Raw genomic sequence first — 20,506 nt, forward strand, 5'->3', positions numbered from 1 at the left:
CCCACCAAGAACCCAGTTGAATCTCTCCCTTTCTCAAGTACCCGGCTGAATGTTTTCCCGTATAATAGACACGTGGTCATCACGGTCCGGTCTTGTGTGCTCATGCCAGAATCCTATCACATGACCCAGTTCATGAACAACAATCCCAAATTTGTCACAGTTCTTTCCAATGGAAATAGCTTGAGCGCCTCCTCCACGTCGACCCACATAGGAGCAGCATCTGTGAAGGAGAAGACAAAAATAAATTACAGAATAGCATAAATTCCAGAGCTAAAACATAAAAGAGTTCGGCTGTTTGTATTGTATTGGGATATTACCCGCAAGGTCGGTAAGTGAACACAATGTAACTGTCCTCGTCGGTCCTTTCCAGGAAGGTGACACATGTGAACTTTTCCCAGTGGCGCATAGCTTGCCGAAATATTGCCTTCTGGCTGCCTGTGACATGTGAGGCAGGGAGATATCAAGAGACAGAAACAGGTGTGAAAAAAACAAAAGAATAGGGGATGTAATGAAAAGAAAGGATAGACAGTGCAAGGGAAGAGGGACAAAGAGGTAGGACGGAAAAGATCATCCATAGAAACAGGACAAAATGTAGACAATGTAGAAACAGTGGTGGAGAATAGACATGATAGGAGAAGTGTGATAGCGTGTAGAAAAGGAGGAGATTGCATTAATAAAAATACACAATGCAACACAAAGGAGATAAAAACAGAATAAAGAATAGGGAATTGAAGAAGATGGGGACAGAGTTCCGTTTGAACCCCAGGATAATTCAACAACATTCTTCCAACACTGATCCCAAGTTATCCCACCACTCACCAGTGAAGTTTCCGCTGACGACATATGGAATAATGCCGTTTGGCCACACTCGCTCAGGCCGAGAGGTAGCAGCACGCCTGCTACGAGAGGCTCTTCTGTCTGCCCGGGCACGTCTGCCAGCCTTTGACGAGCCATTCCTAGCAGCTCGGGATACTGGGAAAAGGAAGCAGACAATAAAGATTTCAGACATGTAGAACCTGGACATCTAATGATAGGCAGTCTAGAGAAGACAATTGTCCAATTGCAAAGAGAAAGGATGGAGAAGTGGGTAGGAAGCGTGCTATGGGGTTTAAGATAAATAGGGGAAAAGGGATAAATGAAGATAATATAGATTATGAAAATTATACAATGAGACAGAGGAAGAGGGGGTGCAGAGGGAGACAGAAGTAAAGTAATTGAAGCCGTGTGACTTTAGGACAACCGTAATGGTAAAACAGAAGAAAGAGATTTTGTAAAAGAGACAAATCTACATACATAGAAGTGATGGCAATACATGTATAAACTACAGTAAATACTATCTTTATAAACAGTAAGTTCTGGTGTCATCATTTGGAACATTTTTCTATTATAAATAATAACATCCCTTACAGTAAATTATAGACATTAGAAGTCACCTCGTCCTTCTGTGACCATCCAGCCTCATATATTTATATGGTCACAGAAGTGATGTCTTCTCATATCACTATTATTATTATTTTTGTCTTTTATTTATATGGCTCCACAAAAGGTCTGCGGCACCGTACATGACATATACAGAACGCATAGATCCAGAACACATCACATGATACATGAAAAACAAAATACAAAGACCAGACATACTGAATAAACAAATAATATACAGATAACATGGTAATGTAGATCAAATTATTCACAGGACAGTGAGTGAGAGTGGTGGTAATGACCAGCGTGACGTAAACCTGAGCCCAAGAAAACAGGGCTTGAATGAAGAAATTAGACTTAAGGGCACTCTTGAAGCCTTTGAGAGTAGAGGCTAACCTGATGGAGTGTGGGAGATCATTCCACAGCTGGGGAGCAGCCGGGGCAGAGTCCTGGAGGCAGGAGTGGGAAGAGGTGATCAGTGAAGCTGTGAGGCGGCGGTCACAGGCAGAGTGGAGGGGGCAGCAAGGAGTGTCGGTAGAGATAAGCTTGGAGATGTGGAGGGGGGGGGGTTGATTGAGGTGAGGGTGAGGAGTTTAAATTTAATTTTGTAGGTTTTGGGGAACCAATATAGTGACTGGCAAGAGGGACAGCAAAGATAGAGTGGCAGGAGAGAAAAATAAGGTGAGCAGCAGCATTACGAATAGACCTAAGAGGGGCAGGTTGGGAGTCGGGTAGGCCAGAGTGAAGAAGGTTACAGTAATTAAGGCTAGAGATTACAAGGGAGTGAATAAGAGTTTTGGTGGCTTCCATGGTGAGAAAGGGCTGGATCTTTGATAGATTCCTGCGGTGGAAGTAGCAGGATTTTGAGAGGGACAGAGTGTTAGATGTGAAGGAGAGGGAAGAGTCGAGGATGACCCTAGGCATCCTACTTGAGGGACAGAAAAAAAGGTAGTATTATTAACAGAAAGGGAGAGAAGATAGGTGAATTACCCTAGAAGGGGGGGGGGGGAGAGGGGAGATGATTAGTTCAGTATTGGAAATATTGAGTTTAAGAAAGTTCTGGGACATCCAAGATGAGATGGCTGAGAGACAGCAGGAGACACGAGACATAAAGAAAGGGGATGAAAGATAGATTTGAATGTCATCGGCATAGAGGTGGTACTGGAGGCCAAAGGAGCGGATGAAGTAACCAAGGGAGGATATGTAGAGAGAGAAGGGCAAGGGGCCAAGAACGATCCTTGTGGAACTCCAACAGATAAGCTGTTGGCGGTCATCTGCCTATAGACAATCCCTCAGACCCTGCTGCTTCGAAGCTCTTCTTCCTCTCCCCCTTCCTTGGTGTCTCTCAATGGACTTCCCCTTCCTCCCACAGTAGTGACCACTCACTTGGTTTGGTCTTTTCTCACCTTGGTACTGTCTCTGACTTCAACAATTCACCTTTTCCTCTCTCTGACCACCATCTCCATCCCTACATAATTTACCCCGGAAAGCATTATGCCTTAAATTCCCACACACAGACAGAATGTAAGATATTTGACATTTTAGCTAGCAGAGAACAATTGTCTACTGTATTATTCCACTAGTGTGTCTATACAGATTTTTCTATTGTGCTTTTCAATAGCACTCGAGTAAGAATATTTTTTTTATGTTTGCATGGAAAAAAAAAATATTCCATAGAACAAGCACTTACAATATCTTCAGTTCTGGTGGGTTCATAAAACCTGACATATATTAATTGATGTCACATAAAGTAATCTGTCATTTTTTTTAAAGGTTCTTTTTGACCTTTCTTAATACAACAAGGCCACGGGTCCAGAAGGGGTACAGAAGGGAAGAAGGGAGTGGAAAATGGGTCAGGCACAAAAGTATACAGCACGCTAACTTGATAAATGAGGAAGATAGATTTCTCTATACATTGCCATTAATATATTTTAAAGTTTATTGACACAGAGACAGTGGGAATCAGATTTTAGATCAACTGGTGAGTGAATTATTTCAAAATAAAATGGGTGAACGAGGGTATCCTTCACTCCAGGGCCATAAGTAGTGTGTGAGAGGAGCACGGCACAAAGTTGAAGGCTTACTTGCCCATCCTCTAGGATGACTCCTGAATTCCAGGTAGGTCTCTCAGACTCCCAAGAGAGCAGGCCAGTCTCCTGCACCCAGCCCCCGTCCTGGCAAATTGTGACATTTTAGCCACTCACTGCAAAATTACGCAATTACAGCTGTTCTGCGCATGGGAAGGGCCAAATGACGCGCGTACCCTGCTCCCCCTCCGCACCTGTACTTAACCTCCACTCTGGGATCTTCTGAATGGGAGGAAGAAAGTTGGCTCTGTTCTATTCACACATACAAACATTTGCAGTGTGTTCAGTGATAGGGGAGCGGGGGCATTTATTATATTATATTGCTTAGGATCGGTTCCAACATATCACTCTACATTTACATCGATTTAAGTAATGTAATCGTAACGGATTCAAAGTGGCTGCCATAAATCCAATAAGAACTGCAGTGTTATATAATTCCAGCAACTGGGGATGAAACGTTTACCCCCTGGGAGACCATCAGATCATAGAGATACCTCTTCTGCAGGACTATCAGCATCCAGTACATGGCTGCTGTACAGGTGGGGCAGGAAGGATATCTGGGCCAGTAATATACTATATCATTGTGTAAGATTCAGTAAATCAAGTGCAGATTTCTGCAGCGTCAACAAAGCTGAAGAGAAATGAATATTTTAGGCTCATTTTCTTAAAGTTGAGTATAAGGGTGTGTGAGATTTCTTCCTTGCCCCAGGCGCTAATATTTCTAGGCTCCGTTCTATTCAAATATTTGCAGTGTATGTGTTAGAGGATTGGTTTATTATTTTCCATCGCTTTAGGTCAGGAGGCAGCTGACGCTTGCAACAAATCACTCTATATGTACACCCATAAACGAGGAAAAAAAGAGTGGTGAGGTGGAAGAGCGAATTAGACTTAGAGGCCCACATTTGTGACCAGCTATTATTGGAATATGTGTTACAGTGCTGGAAAATGCAAAAAGTCACAAAATATTTGTATTACTGGAAAGCCCAAGAACCTGTGAAAGTGCCTTCACATCCCATCAGGCAGTAGGTGTAATCACCAATTGTATTAGTTAAGAGGGAGTATAATACATTCTATGTAATAAAGAGTTGCAACAAGTGATTTGTCGAAGAACAGAGACTTTTTTCTTAGGCAGAAGGAAAATATGGTCCCATTCATCAATGTTATGTGGCCGGAGGTCATCTTCTCATCTACCGTTAAACTTTACAAATGGAGTCACACAAAAGGCAAAATACCAAGGATAGGCAAAGGCAACTTATGGTTCTGATAGCCTCTACTCAGATTTAGTTCAAGGCCAGAAATGTCCAAAACAATATCAAGAAGTGGAAATTTGGGCCCGTAAAACATAATGCAACTGTAAAAACATCTGTGGGTAGATTTATAATACCTCCAAAACGGAAAAGTGGAGGTGTTGCTCATAGCAACCAATCAGATTCTGTCATTTTCTAGAATGTAATAAATAAATGATAGCTAGTAAATGGTTGCTATGGGCAACAACTCTACTTTTCATTTTTAGAGACCAGACACTGCAGGGTACGTACAACACCTAAGTGGATTATAAAAACTCAAAAGAATGCACAAAAAAATATATATATTCCATTAATGTCAATATTATAATCATTTATGATTATACATGGAAAAAATGTTTTTTTTTTATTTTTTCTTGAAAAACATTTACTAATATGTACTTAATGTCTATTCTACATAACAGATATTTTTACAGTTGCTGCTGATTGCATACACATGTTATAGCATACATACAATACTGACATAACTAGGACTCAGGGCTTAGACTAGACCTCTGCCTGGAGCAACAGATACGGCAGAAGACCAGCGCACTTCTGTGTGCGCCTGAGTCTGACATGGATGTAGCTGCACGGAACGCCCTTACTGTACATTGCCTATGTGCATCCATCCGTTCCCCACCCTGTTCCCTCCCTGAAATCCAAGGCTGTAGTAAGTGTCGTTTGCGCTGGAAGATGACTTGGACTTGGCTGCTTTCTGTTATGTATCGTCCAGTTCTGAGCATGTGCAGACTGATTTAGCGGACAATGCACTCAAAGTTGGCAGAAACGTTCCTTAATGAGTCAGGCGCTAGGTGCTACTAAACCATGAGCATTCTGCAGTTGTGAATAAAGAAAGTAAAGATAATAATTAGGAAGGGTAAGACACCCGATCACCCAGATGATCACTCACTATACCTTGCTAACTTAGGGCCTGATTCATTAAGGATCTTAACTTGTGAAACTTCTTATTTCAGTCTCCTGGACAAAACCATGTTACAATGCAAGGGTTGCAAATTAGTATTCTGTTTTGCACATAAGTTAAATACTGGCTGTTTTTTCATGTAGCACACAAATATCAACTTTAAATTTCAGTGTACAAATAAGCTATCAAGTATTTCTGTGTTACATGAAAAAACAGTCAGTATTTAACTTATGTGCAAAACAGAATACTAATTTGCACCCCTTGCATTGTAACATGGTTTTGTCCAGGAGACTTAAATAAGAAGTTTCTTAAGTTAAGATCCTTAATGAATCAGGCCCTTAATTATCAAATATCAAAATTTCATTGGGCAGAGGGACTAAAATCTCATGTTTCTTACTCAAATCTAAGGGGGAAAAAATTGATTTGTCCCAAAACATTTGTAGTTCTGAGAAATCAACAAATCCCTCAGACATGGCACATGTCCGGGAGGAGTCCGAATCTTCCAGGCACAGGTCCAATATTAAACTTGGCTGAAGTTGCCCATAGGATTTCCCCCTCCAATGAATCAAGTACCTTAGCTGCATCTAGGGAAATTACAACGTGGGATCGAGATGTGATATATAGTTTTACTTAGTGCCTAAGGGTTTAAAATCAATTACTGTTGATTTACATGGCACAACCCCAGTTTAATCAGGATGAGAGGATGATAGAGAGTATGGGCCTGATCCATGCCCGGACCTATGCCCATTTGTGTACCATATCCAGCGTGACTTCAAACCGCACAGGCCCAGAAACGAAACTTCTGCAAATGAACACAATTTCACAGAATTTATATCCGCACATATCTGACACTTACAACTTGAGAGGTAGAACGGAGGGGGAAGGAGCCGACTAACGCAGACCATGAACAGTAAGGGCGTGTCCACACACATGCGGTTATTGCCAGTGCTGTCGCGGCTCATTGTTTTCAATCAGGCCGTGTCCCAGCCGTCGCTATGGCGACCGGGACGTCACTTCCCTCTTCTCCGTCCCAGCCATCGCCTGGGCAACAGCCGGGACGCTTCTCTAATCAGTGCCACGTCTCGGCAACTGACAGACGGACTCATGCACATTCTGTGCACATTAATTAATAGCCTCCTGAGGAGGTAATTATGCTAGTTGGAGCACTGGCCTCTCATTGGTCAGTGAGGGTATATAAGGCAGGGAGGGCTTAGCCTCCTTGCTGGATATAGCTTCTGTTTATACACTTGCTGACCTGCTCATCATCAATTATTTATATAATATCCCTGTGAATACTCTGCCTGTAATCTGACAGATACTTGTTGTGACCTTGGCTTGTACTGGACCCTGCTGCTTGCTGGTTGCCCCTGTCTTCTGCCTGTTTATTGGTTCTCCATGCTTGCAACCTGTCCTGACTCTTGGCTTGTGCCTGGTTATTCTGATTGTTTCAGACCCACGACCCTTGAGCTTTTCCTGGTTAATATCTCATATTCCAGTTACTAGACCTATATCCGGGGAGAACCGTCAGCCATCATACCAGATGATAGGGATAACCAAAATGGCATTACCTCTCAGATTATGATCCCCCCCCCCCCTCCCCAGATGTACAGCATGAGGATGAGAGGATCCCCCTGCCTTTAATTTTGAGGAAACTAAAAAAAAGTACATAGAAAACAAATATTCATGTTTATTTTTTATTTATTATTATGTTACTATATTGTTTTTTTTTATATTATATCAAAAGTTCTATTTTAAAAAGTTGTGTGTTTGTTTAATTCTTTAAATCCAAATTTGTAATAATGTGATATATTTTATAGTAAAGGCTACAATAAAGGGGCAACTGTTAGCATTGAATAGTGCAAGTGTGAACAGGTAATGCAGTGAAAGGGTTAATATTAATTACTTGTCACGGGGCAGCAGTGTGTTAGAACTAACGAGGGTAATTAAGCAAATACAAGTATGCACACTAGTGAAAAATAGTGCATTTGCGCAAAAAAACCAAAACACAAATACATTGGGTGCATATACACGCTAACAGTGGAATTATTTAACGTAACTTAATTACTACCGTATTCACATCATAACGTATCTTAAGAAACGTGTGGATTTGAATAGGAGCAGAAATACACAATAGTTGTGTGCCCTTTTAAAACATGGAGAATACGGACATTTTGAGTGCAGACTTGAATCAGGCTCTATGGGCCGGAGTCATTAAGGAGAGCAAACCAAAGAAAAGGAGTAAGTTTGTTCCTGAACAAACCATGTTACAATGCAGGGGGGGCAAATTAGTTTATTAGTTTGCACATAAGTTACGGTAAATACTGGCTGTTTTTTCATACAAATACTTGATAGCTTTATTTTTAGACTGAAATTTACATTTGATCTAGGATATGCCCTACCCCAACAATAAATCTGTACCACACATTTTACATGTACCTCCCCTTCCAATGCAACATGGTTTTGCCCACGTGCAAAGTTACTCCTTTTTTATGCTTTACTCTCCTTAATGACTCAGGCCCTATATGTTTACAATACTAGTAGTTCGATTATACGAGTAGGCAGAATGGTGGCTTAGTGGTTAGCACTTCTGCATCACAGAGCTGGGGTCGATTCCCGGCCATGGCCTTATCTGTTTGTATGTTCTCCATGTGTTTGTGTGGGTTTCCTCCTACACTCGAAAAACATACTGGTAGGTTAATTGGCTGCTATCAAATTGACCCTAGTCTCTGGCTGTGTGTGTATGTTAGAGAATTTACATTGTAAACTCCAATGGGGCAGGGACTGATGTGAGTGAGTTCTCTGTACAGCGCTGCAGAATTAGTGGCGCTATATAAATAGCTGATGATGATGATGATTAAATACTCAGTATCTGTATATGTACAGATTGGTCTGCAGTCTCCCACCGGGATAACATTTTAGGAGACTGTATATGCCTTTTAAATCAATATAAGTTAATTAATTTGTGTATCAGAATTGAAATTCCTCTTTCACACAGCATGAAAAGTAGTTGCCATTATAACAACTTCCAAGGATTGCCTTAGTGCAGTGGTTCCCAAACTTTTGCAGTTTGTGGCACCCTTAGAGTCTCCATAATTTTTTTAAGGCACCCCTCCAAAATAATTACTGAGCAGTCCTGTTTTAGAAGTAGTTGGGTCAAAAAATTGTAATAAGTATTTAGGTCAGGACAGAAATACTTATTTAGTTGTATGCAAAAATGCCCCCTCTGCATTCAGACACTCTGCCCCCTCTGCATCCAGACACTCTGCCCCCTCTGCATCCAGAAACAATGGCCCCTCTGCATCCAAACACTCTACCCCCTCTGCATCCAGACACTCTGCATCCAGACACTCTGCCCCCTCTGCATCCAGACACTCTGCCCCCAGACACACTGCCCCCTCTGCATCCAGACACTCTGCCCCCTCTGCATCCAGACACTCTGCCCCCTCTGCATCCAGACACACTGCCCTCTCACGCTCCCCCCTCTGCCCTCTCTCATGCTGTCCCCTCTGCCCTCTCACGCTGCCCCCTCTGCCCTCTCTCACACTGCCCCCTCTGCCCTCTCACGCTGCCCCCCTCCTTTGTCACGCTGTCCCCCTCCTCTGCCCTCTCACGCTGCCCCCTCACGCTGTCCCCCTCCTCTGTCACGCTGTGCCCCTCCTCTGCCCTCTCTCACGCTGTCCTCCTCCTCTGTCATGCTGTCCTCCTCCTCTGTCATGCTGTCCCCCTCCTCTGCCCTCTCCTCTGTCACACTGTCCCCCATCCTCTGCCCTCTCTCACGCTGTCCCCCTCCTCTGCCCTCTCTCACGCTTCCACTCACTCTGCCCCCTCTGCCACGCGACAGCCATAGAAAAAACAAACACAAAAACTTACCAATCCGTGCGGCGCCGGGACCCAGCATCCACCTCTCTCACGCAGCTTGTCACTGAATGTCGATATTCAGTGACAAGCTGCGTGAGAGAGGAGGATGCTGGGTCCCGGCGCCGCGCGGATTGGTACGTTTTTGTGTTGTCTGTTTTTTCTATGGCTGGCCCGCGGCACCCCTTTGACAGCACCGCGGCACCCCAGGGAGCCGCGGCGCACACTTTGGGAACCGCTGCCTTAGTGCCAAGAGCCTCCTAGCTACCAAATATGTCTCCTGTAGTAGTATATTATCAGGGGAGCACCTCTTAAAGTAGTCAAATACTAAACTTTTCTTAAATTTATCATAAAGGCCCCTGACATTCCAGGAGATTATTTTAAGGTGGGAGGCTCTAAATCAGAGAGTAAAGAAGAAGATGCACAATTAAGAACCATATACAACACATCTTGACACATGTGGATTTTTGTACTGAACTCTACACATATTGCTAATAATTTGTGCACGTTAAAAATGGAGATAAGTGGGTAAAATATATCAGGGAATTGAAAAAAATGAAATAGACATGTGGGGAGAGCAAACATCAGACCTGAGTAACAACTTAACCTGCCTTGCATCTTGTCGCTCACCTTAAGAGTCTTAGGGATAAATGTATCAAGCTGAGAGTTTTCCGGTGGGTTTGAAAAACCAATCAGATTCTAGCTATCATTTATTTAGTACATTCTACAAAATGATAGCTAGAATCTGATTGGTTGCTATAGGCAACATCTCCACTTTTCAAACCCGCCGGAAAACTCTCAGCTTGATACATTTACCCCATACTGTTAAACTAAGAAACATACAGAATCCTGTACGTTATGCTATACTTAGCAGTAATATCGAAAACCCTCAAGAATGTCCGCATGTAATATCTTATAGTCCTGCAACATAACATAAACTGCTCCAACAGAATGGGGATGTATACCTCCCACTGGCCCCGAATTAGGCAGGACAATCCTGATTTTGGGGGTTTGTCCCACCATCCTGACAGCCAAGACTAGCAGCATCGACAATTGAATAGTCCACGCACATATTGGAGTCACTGACTCACTTCAGCAAATCATCTTCTCTCCTCCTGAAGCTCCACAGAGAAGTCTGTGTAGATGAAGATGTCAGCATTTTCATATTGAAATTGATCTGTACTCCTGCTAAATGTAGGCTGAGCTTGTCATATTTAGAGTTTAGAAACCAAGAAACAATAAGCATTTTATCTTTAGTATTTAAAGAGAATGTAAATAGATTTTTGATGCTAGAAAGAAACAAATCATAAGTTAATCAGCAGGGCCAAGCCACCACACACACTGCCAAGTACTAAGGACGGCTCTGGCTGTCACTGGGTGAATGTGAAGATGTTGTTTTTTTTACTGCTGATGAAGCAAATAGCCTGGGACTCACCATGTTTGTGTATTTCTCTGTCAATTTGCCATGACCTTGCTTATCAGGACAAGATTGATAGCAACAGAACACCATGTCCAAACACGCAGCACTTTCCTGCTGAATTGTCATCAATCTGCTTTTTAACATATATATGTAAGAAAAAAATTAAGTTAAAGTGCCCCTGTTGTCTATACACAGTGGATGCAGCCATTTTGTGGGCGGAACCAATATTCAGCCTATCAATTTACAAGATACTGGTGGCATCATTGAGACACGAGGCACTTAGTGCCTCACACCTCAGCAATGGCATGACTGTGTTTAGGCTACAGATAGATTCTAAAGAGTTTAACAAATTGTTACCTGTTTTGCTCTTCACAAAAGCACAAATTACACCACTGTGTTAGTTAGGGGATGACGTAACTTATAATGGGCCAAAGAGAATCATAAAATACATGGCTGCATTTAAACAGTGTTATCACATGACCATCTGGAAAAGGAAACATTTTCTACACAATTTGCTCACATCATACACCCCTTGGGCTTGTTCAGATGGGCAGATACAGCGCTGCAAAATGGAACAGCATGTGAGGAAACTGTTCAGATGAAAGTCAGTAGAAGTCGCAAAATAATGGAACATTGAGCATGCATGTGTGTGGCTTAGGTGCTAATTATATGGTCACTCTGAGGAACCAAGATCAAGGATCCCAACGCCTGCATGATGTTCACAGCAGTCTGTGCATATCGTGCTCAGTTTAGGAAGCAGCATGAACAAATTCTTTGAATACGCTCGACTGAATTCTTATTTACAGCAAAAAGATGTCAACTCATGTGTATTCAGATCCCCCAGGGATAAAGACATTACGAAACAATGTTATATAAACGCACACATAATATGTGTGTGTGTATATATATATATATATATATATATATATTGATTAGTATTGGGTTGGTAGGAGCACAACAGTCAGGACTATTTTTATTTGTGTGTGTGTGTATAAAATATATCTATCTATCTATATCTATCTAATTATACACACACACACAAATAAGAATAGTCCTGACTGTTGTGCTCCTACCAACCCAATAGTAAGCTATAGGCCAGTGTAGGCTAACCTGTGACACTCCAGGTGTTGTGAAACTACATGTCCCAGCATGCTTTGCCAATATATAGCAGCTTATTGCTGGAAGGGTATGCTGGGACTTGTAGTTTCACAACACCTGGAGTGTCACAGGTTAGCCAACACTGCTATAGGCAACTGTGAAGAACAAGAAAAAACTCCCATCACTTAATAGGAGTAAAAATCAGTGAAGAGGTTTATTTAAATAAAAAAAAAAAAAGTATGTAGTATCATCATTGCACATAACTTATACATAATCTTTGCACATAATCTGTGCTCTCTTGGTTTTCTCTATTTTAATAACACATCATACAGGCACTTCTACCCACTACTTGGTAATCAATATTTGCAAACAAATTTGTCTTCAATGCAGACGCCATAGTAGGTGAGCTATTTGTCTAAAATCTAATGCACTTTGGTCTCCAAAAAAATGTCTGCCACTGGATGTAATCCAGTCAGTAATAGAGACACACTGTAATATACCATTTAATTCACCTGAAACTGTTGTTCTGGGGAAGTCTATTTAGGAACTTCTCAGCAGAGTGAGCAAAACCTGAAGCTCTCCTGTTTATTTCTTCCACATGCCATGCTCAGCGTTCATCTAATTATACAGGCAGGTAAACATTTTACTACTGTAGTGATAGAGCCATATATCTGTTCCCTGTGTGTATGACTGTGTGTCCCATTGTCTGTGTGTATTACTTGTAGGACTATGTATATTAGACATGGAAGAGGTGAATAGCTTTGCTTCACTATATCTTTGTATTTTATTAAATGGTATTAGTGTATATACACACACACATATATCTATCTATAATATAAATGTCTAGTGGCGTGTGTTAGTCTGTCTGTGTGTGGAAAAAATAAAACCAAGCTGCAGCGCCACCTGCTGGGCAGAGTTATACACTGACCTACTAAATTCTTAGTGTGTGTGGAAAAACTTTTCTGCAGGTCAGAGGGAAAGGGAAATATAAACAGAAACAAAGAATTTAAAGCTAGTAGCGGCACCTCTTTTACCATCTTATATATAGCAAATGTAATGCAAAGTAGATCTAGAACCTGTAATCTATATACTGCAGGATCAGCTGTGTGTGGTCAACTTTACATGTGCAAAAGTATGCCGGTCTGTGCGGGGCCAGGGAATCATGCGACTGATTAAACATTCTCAATATACAGCTGTCTAAAAGTTAATATTAATAAATAATAATAAGGTGCAAATGTACCTAAATTCTCCAAATGTACATTTTTTCCTTAAACTTGAGCAATTTCTTCTGAGCTATTTATTTTTATTTATCTCTCACATCAGTATTGTCTGCAATATGTCTATACACAGTGAAAAACAATTATGCGGGGGGCATTAAAAGCACATGGAATCCCCCCTAAGCCAAGCTGTAAATGGCAACTAAAAACTGCAGTACTGCTTATGACCACAAGGCTGATGCATAGCTCTTCCATTTAAACCATTTTATTTTAAAAGAACTCTACCAGGGCAGGATTCCTATACGTGTGTGTGTGTGTGTGTGTGTGTGTGTGTGTGTGTGTGTGTGTGTGTGTGTGTGTGTGTGTGTGTGTGTGTGTGTGTGTGTGTGTGTGTGTGTGTGTGTGTGTGTGTGTGTGTGTGTGTGTGTATATAAAGCAGGTACTTTCTGTCTGTATACACTAAGGGCCTGAGTCATTAAGGAGAGTAAGGTAAAAACAAGGTGTAAATCTTCTCTGGGACAAACCATGTTACAGTGCAAGGGGTGCAAATGAGTTTATTATTTAGTTAAATACTGGCTGTTTTTTAATCTAACACACAAATACTGTCCTTAAATTTTCATTTTACCTCTCCCTCCAATGAAACATGGTTTTGCCCAAGTGCAATCTACTCCTGCTTTATGCTTTGCTCTCCTTAATGACTCAGGCCCTAAAAGTTTAATCTGACAGTTGACAAAAAGGAACAGTGGTATGTCAGCCATGAATTCATCTGCCTGCTCTTTGATGCCCTCGAAAAATCCTTTGTTTGCCTTGAGAAAGGATCACAAACAAAAGTTTATGTCTGTGAATTGTGAGTGTGTGTGGACTGCTGGAGTGTATACGTGCATCCTTTAATCCCTTTAAATGCCATCCTCCCTAGAGCTGTCTGGCTTGGGAATATCCTCAAACACCATCTACTATATCTGTCTTCTCTCCTGTCGGCGCCACTTGAGGAAATCTTGTCTCACTGCTGATTTTGCAAAGTACAAATTGCTGCCTGTCAGCTGTATCCTTTCTGTACTTCTTTAATAAGACATCATTAAGTGATAATCCCTCTTGTTGCTGTGCTCCCAACCTATCCTTCATTATCTTATACTGACCACTATAAAGCTCAGCTTGTTCCTCTACTGCAGATTAAGCAACATGTGTCAGCTGTTATAGAGGTATAAGACATAGCATGCTGGGACTTTTAGTTCCAGCATGCTATGATTTTAGTTCACGGCTAGTGAGATAGGGGTTGTCCAACCCTGCTCTAGATATAAAGTATGGAATAGACCATCTCTCCGCTTGCACCAGAATCACTTAGCCCTCTTTTTTTTTTTTAACACACTCATCATCTTCCTTAGTGCCAAAGGCGCAACACGACTGCCCACCATAAGAAAGTCATGTTCCTTCAGCCTGGCATAAACAGAAACAGTCAGTCCGGAGATGGCAATGTGCAAATACTATCTTAGCTATAGCGACAACCCACCCTTAAATAAGGTGGTGCCAGCCTTTACTGCAGCTAGATGTGGCTCATAATTCCCCTAACTTGGCATTTCACTTTTCAGAAGACTGTCCCATGAGTTGCTTAAGCTTTTTTTCCTTTTTGTTATACCTTATTTTACTTGTTAATGTCTTTAGTTTTTGATTTTGTTTTTTTACCAAGTAACAAGATTTATTGTAATGCTGGAATTAATTACACTATCTGGTTGCTATAATTATTAGTCGGGGCAATGCCATCACTACCCAAATGGGAACTTTCTTAATGTTATAATAGACAAGTGTTGTAATAGACAAGTGTTGTTAATATGCATGGGCAGCACGGTGGCTCAGTGGTTAGCACCTCTGCCTCTCAACGCTAGGATCATGAGTTCAATTCCCGACCGTGGCCTTATCTGTGTGGAGTTTGTATGTTCTCCCTGTGTTTGCATGGGTTTCTTCTGGGTGCTCCGGTTTCCTCCCACACTCCAAAAACATACTAGTAGGTTAATTGGCTGCTATCAAAATTGACCATAGTCTATTTTTCTCTCTGTCTTTGTGTGTATGTTAGGGAATTAAGACTGTAAGCCCCAATGGGGCAGGGACTGATGTGAATGAGTTCTCTGTACAGCGCTACGGAATCAGTGGCGCTATATAAATAAATGATGATGATGATGATACTCAATATTATATGCGTTGCATGGGGATGGGTTAATGTACCAGGTATTCCCTGTTGTAAATGTACAAAAAAGTCAAAAGGGTGAAGTCCATTGCTATCTATTATAAAACAGTTATGAATACTGAGGGGTATTACAGGATGCTCACAGTGCTGTTTATTATATAAACAGGAAATGTAATGGAGATTAATATAGGGTTATGTAGCTAGATCGTGGTAATAACTAGAATACTTAGGAATACTAGTTACATAAGTAAGTAGCAGCACTCAGTGCCAGGCAGTGGCTGCAAAGGTGAATAAAATCCTGGGATGCATAAAAATCAGAATAAGTGCACATAATGGAAACAAAGTTATGGTATGACTGTTACAAATACATAGTGAAACTCGAGAGGGTTCATAGCAGACAACCTTGTTAATAAAGAGACGGTCACATTATAAATAGCAGCTAGAAAAGCTAGATCTGTCTACCTTGGAAAATAGGCACAGTAAAAGTAATTAATTAATATTTATTTACATAGCCAAGTTCAAGACAAAGATTTGTCTAATGAATGTTTCTGTACCATGGTGTGGAATTCCTTTCCACATGAGGTGGGGGTGGCAAATTAACAGCACTTAAAAAGTGATGTGATGCCTTTCTTGCAAGAAATAGTATCTCTGTATTCTAGAATTAGAAGAGCACGTTGAGGGGTCTAGAGGGATTGTCCCCTTCTCATATTTGTAAGATAAATACATGCATGACCACATTAACTTAATTCCATGCAAATATGCTTTATGTGCTTGGAGGTTGTTTGTTCTCCCCACAAAGGTCAGTTACTGGCCACTTCTACTGGTGTCACCTTGCCACCAGACACTTGCCGAATCAGAATGCCAACTGCCTAATAGTTGTAGGAGAATTCAGCTGCCACCATTGGGCTCCTTTGCAGCACCCAGAACCAGGGCAATCTTTTCCATTGGGCACAATGGGCAGCTGCCAGGGGGCCCCAGGGGCAAGGGGGCCCCATAGGCACGGCTCTTAATGAGAATAAATAATCCTGCAAAAGAAAAAAACCTGCAAAAAAAACATACAAGGGTCACTGAGCAAGTACATCTATCTATCTCTATCTCTATATATCTATATCTGTATCTGTATCCATCGATATATCTATATCTAGGGGCCCCGGTGCACTGCTTTGCCCGGGGGCCCATAATGTTGTTAAGATGGCCCTGCCCAGAACCACTTACTTCTGGGGTAGCTAGTATAGCTGCTCCAATGCCTCTTTGCTGTGGGCTGGCTGGTACCTCCTGACCGATTCCTATGGATGAGGACTGCTGGGTAGCGGGCAAAGCATTGACACAGATGCTGGATTCAACACAGGACAAGTCTCATGCAGAATCTTCAAGCAGTGATCTTTTATTGTTAATGGACTTCTACACACCAGTTTGAGGTACTAGTGATCATCCAGAAGTTACAGATAGAATGATACATTACTTGGTAAAACAGAGCTCTTTTTATACAGATTCTGACACTCATGTTGGCATGGCGGTAGCCCAGCTCCCTGATTCTCGCTGGCACCGAAATGTCTGAGATTTTACATTGAATGTTCACCATCAGGATATAACATATTCTCTAATCTTGCATTTAACTTACAAATTTCACATCAGTCTGAGTTTCCAAATCACTTGCGGTTTACATTATTCATGTAGTTCCTCTATCTTTTTTAACAACACAGAATACAGGTAACTACTACCCCCTGCTGTGTATTAAAGTGCTGGTCACTCACAGATGAAAAAAGTCTAATTAGCGTAATTGGGATTTCCTCTAGAAAAGTTACAAAACCAAATCATGACATACTTAGAAGTTTCAAAACAAATTTCCTACAACATTTGCCTATTGTATCAGATATCAGTACATTTCTAATACAGCATCAATAAATCAGTACAACTAATTGAAATAAATTTCTACAATAAGCTATTTCTACGTGATCCAGCCAAAGGTCATCTGGCTTCTGAATACAATGGCCCGTGTGTTTGTTGATCTATAGTAGGATAATTAGATTGTAAGTCCTGCTGTGACAGGGACTGTGACATAGACTACAGTATAGAAAGGAAAATACAGTAATTGCTTATTTGGCCAATTTCGTAGAAAGTTACCAAATTTGCACCTATATGTCCAGGATCAGGCCCACATAAAAATGTTATATGTAGAAGCTATACCAAAACTCAAAACAGCAATATCAATTTGGTTTTGATCAAATTGTAAAATATAAAAATGGTGTTTGAAAAAATCTATTATGCAGCAAATCTAGAGGGGAAATGAATAGGGCAGCACGGTGGCTTAGTGGTTAGCACTTCTGCCTCACAGCACTGAGCTCATGAGTTCAATTCCCGACCATGTCCTTATCTGTGTGGAGTTTGTATGTTCTCCCCATGTCTGTGTGGATTTCCTCCCACGCTCCAAAAACATACTAGTAGGCTAATTGGCTGCTATCAAATTGACCTTAGTCTCTCTTTTTGTCTGTGTGTGTATGTTAGGGAATTTAGACTGCAAGCTCCAATGGGGCAGGGACTGATGTGAGTGAGTACTGTGCTGCGGAATAAGTGGCGCTATATAAATAGCTGCCGGTGATGATTAAACCTCAAATAACTAGTTTTTATGAAAACGATCAGAATGGAGGATGTATAGTACTCATTCCATTCACACTGAATCGATACTACAATGTGCCTGATCATTCATTTTATGAGGAAGGATTGGAATCCAAAAATATTGGATTGCTAAACCGTTTCATTGTTCGATTTGTGCTTAAATTGTTCATAGTCCTCAATGTCTCATTGTCTGGCAATGACATTTTTTTTTTATTGTCTGGAAGTTCTACAAGTTTAGGTCACAAAGGGTCATCCCAGCAGGGCAGTGGCAGAGCAATACTACCATGGGCACTCCACACATGATCTAACGCCTGACCACTCATATCTGCTCTGAAGCACTCTCCAACAGACTGTTCAGCAAATACCTCACTCCAAGTATACATGAGTGCACAGCAATCCTCATGCTCCCAAATATACTGTGTAACAAGATAAACTTCTCCCATATTTAGACAGATACTTGTGTAGAACATATCTATCTATATGTATCACACATGCACACACAGGAGTAACTATATTAGTATAAAAATAATTCTTTAGAAATTATGTTATAATATCAGGCTGTGATGTAAGTTAAAACAATATTAACAAAACAATATAATCTCCAAAAACAAGCGTGCAGAACTGCTGGAAATTGGTGGTGTGTACCAGAGCCGTCAGGCCTAGAGTTAGTAGCCTTGACCGGATTTGAATCAGAAGAGGATTATGGGAGTTGTAGTGAAGACTCAATATAACCAAACCTTGACCAATCAAGTCTGTCCAGATTCCGTCTCTCAGCATCTATTAGTCTGATATTACATTTATAAAGAATTATTTTTATACTATGCTAGTTGTTCCCATGTCATCGTTTTATACATACTAGCCAAAATGTCATATGATAATCCATAGCTGCCCCCAGGTCGGTGCTAAAACTTACCCCCCATGTTTTTCAATGGAAACGACAGGGGCACTAATGTGATCTTGATCGGTCTTCTAATATCTGTGTGAATTGCACCAGTGTTAAATTTAAAATCCAGATATTGCAGAACTACAAATCCTTCAGGTTGTCGTGACATGCTGGGATTAGCAGTTCCACAACATCAGGAGAGCCGGATGTACACACCTCATAATAAGGTTTTGTATTTGGGTGAATTGGTATAAGGGCCTCCTAGATCTCTGAACTTCCATAATGGGTCACCCTATGTTGTGTTCCCAGGTACCACTTTACATTTTCACATGGTCTTTCTTGTGGGTCCAATATATAGATATTTAACGATTTACATCTTTACTGATTACCAAACGTGTGTCCATCGGACTATTCGGATATATCATAATCATGTTGATGCTGTGTGTTATTATTAGTCTTTGTGCGTTTTGGTGTTTGTGTATAAAAATGTGTGCGTCCCAGTGCCGTAACTAGACATTTTAGTGCCCTAGGCGAGACAGGGCACCGGCGCCCCCCATCTAAGTGGGTGTGGCCAACCTAATGTGTGGGTGTGGCTAGCACTTTACTGAAAGAATTTATATATATATATATATATATATATATATATATATACATACATACATACATACATACATACATACATACATACATACACACACAGAGTGGTGGGATTCCAATAAATTAACAACCGGCTGTCTGCCCTAATGACCATTTAAAGTATGCCAAAAATATATAGCGATAGGTATTCTAATATTTTATGCACTTAATACTCAAATAAGAACAGCAAAACTGTCTGTCTGTGTGTTAAGGAATTTAGACTGTAAGCCCCAATGGGGCAGGTACTGATGTAAATGAGTTCTCTGTACAGCAGTGCGTAAGAAATTCATAAGTTTAGCTGTTTTATAAAGTATATATATATTATATATTTATTTTACATAAACTGTACTGGGCATGAATTTAAAGGGGGTTCACATATACTTAATTCGAATTGTGATACTAAATTGTCTGACTTATTCATATAATGCCTCATTGTAACTCAAATACTGCAGTATGTGTAGGTTTAAGTTAGTTTAATATATTGTGACAAAATTGTCATGTCTTATCCTTGTCTCTCAAACAAACATTGCGGCAGATGTAGTTGAAATCCTTTTAATATTATGAATTTACTTCATATAATGAAATTTGTTTTAAAAACGAGAGAGAGAGAGAGATTGACAGATTGACTTACAAGAGTTTGGAGCTTCTGCCCTTAAGTTCCGCATGCGTTCCACTGACAGGAAGTTCGGTATTTGGAGCGCAAATTTGCGTTCCAAATGCCGAACTTCCTGTCAATGGAACGCACATGCGTTCCTCTGCGGAACTTAAGGGCAGAAGCACCAAACTCTTGTAAGTTAATATCTCTCTCTCTTCAGCCCTTAAGCGGAACTTAAGGGCTGAAGGTATGGAGGCAGGTAGCGGGCGGCTGCTGCGCCCCCTTGGCCTTGCACC

At 41.0% G+C, this 20,506-nt stretch overlaps 1 protein-coding gene across 1 annotated transcript in view; it reads right to left on the reverse strand.

Annotated features, from left to right (window-relative positions):
• BMP1 (bone morphogenetic protein 1) overlaps positions 1-20,506 on the reverse strand; it is a 78,730-nt gene that overhangs the window by 37,421 nt on the left and 20,803 nt on the right. Inside the window, exons 3-5 of the mRNA XM_075207128.1 lie at positions 820-972; positions 318-435; positions 42-220 (exon numbers count right to left, since the gene is read on the reverse strand). Coding sequence (XP_075063229.1) covers positions 42-220; positions 318-435; positions 820-972 — 450 coding nt within the window. The remainder of the gene's footprint in view (positions 1-41; positions 221-317; positions 436-819; positions 973-20,506) is intronic.

Source organism: Mixophyes fleayi, chromosome 4 (genome assembly GCF_038048845.1).
Source record: "Mixophyes fleayi isolate aMixFle1 chromosome 4, aMixFle1.hap1, whole genome shotgun sequence".
Taxonomy (NCBI): domain Eukaryota; kingdom Metazoa; phylum Chordata; class Amphibia; order Anura; family Limnodynastidae; genus Mixophyes; species Mixophyes fleayi.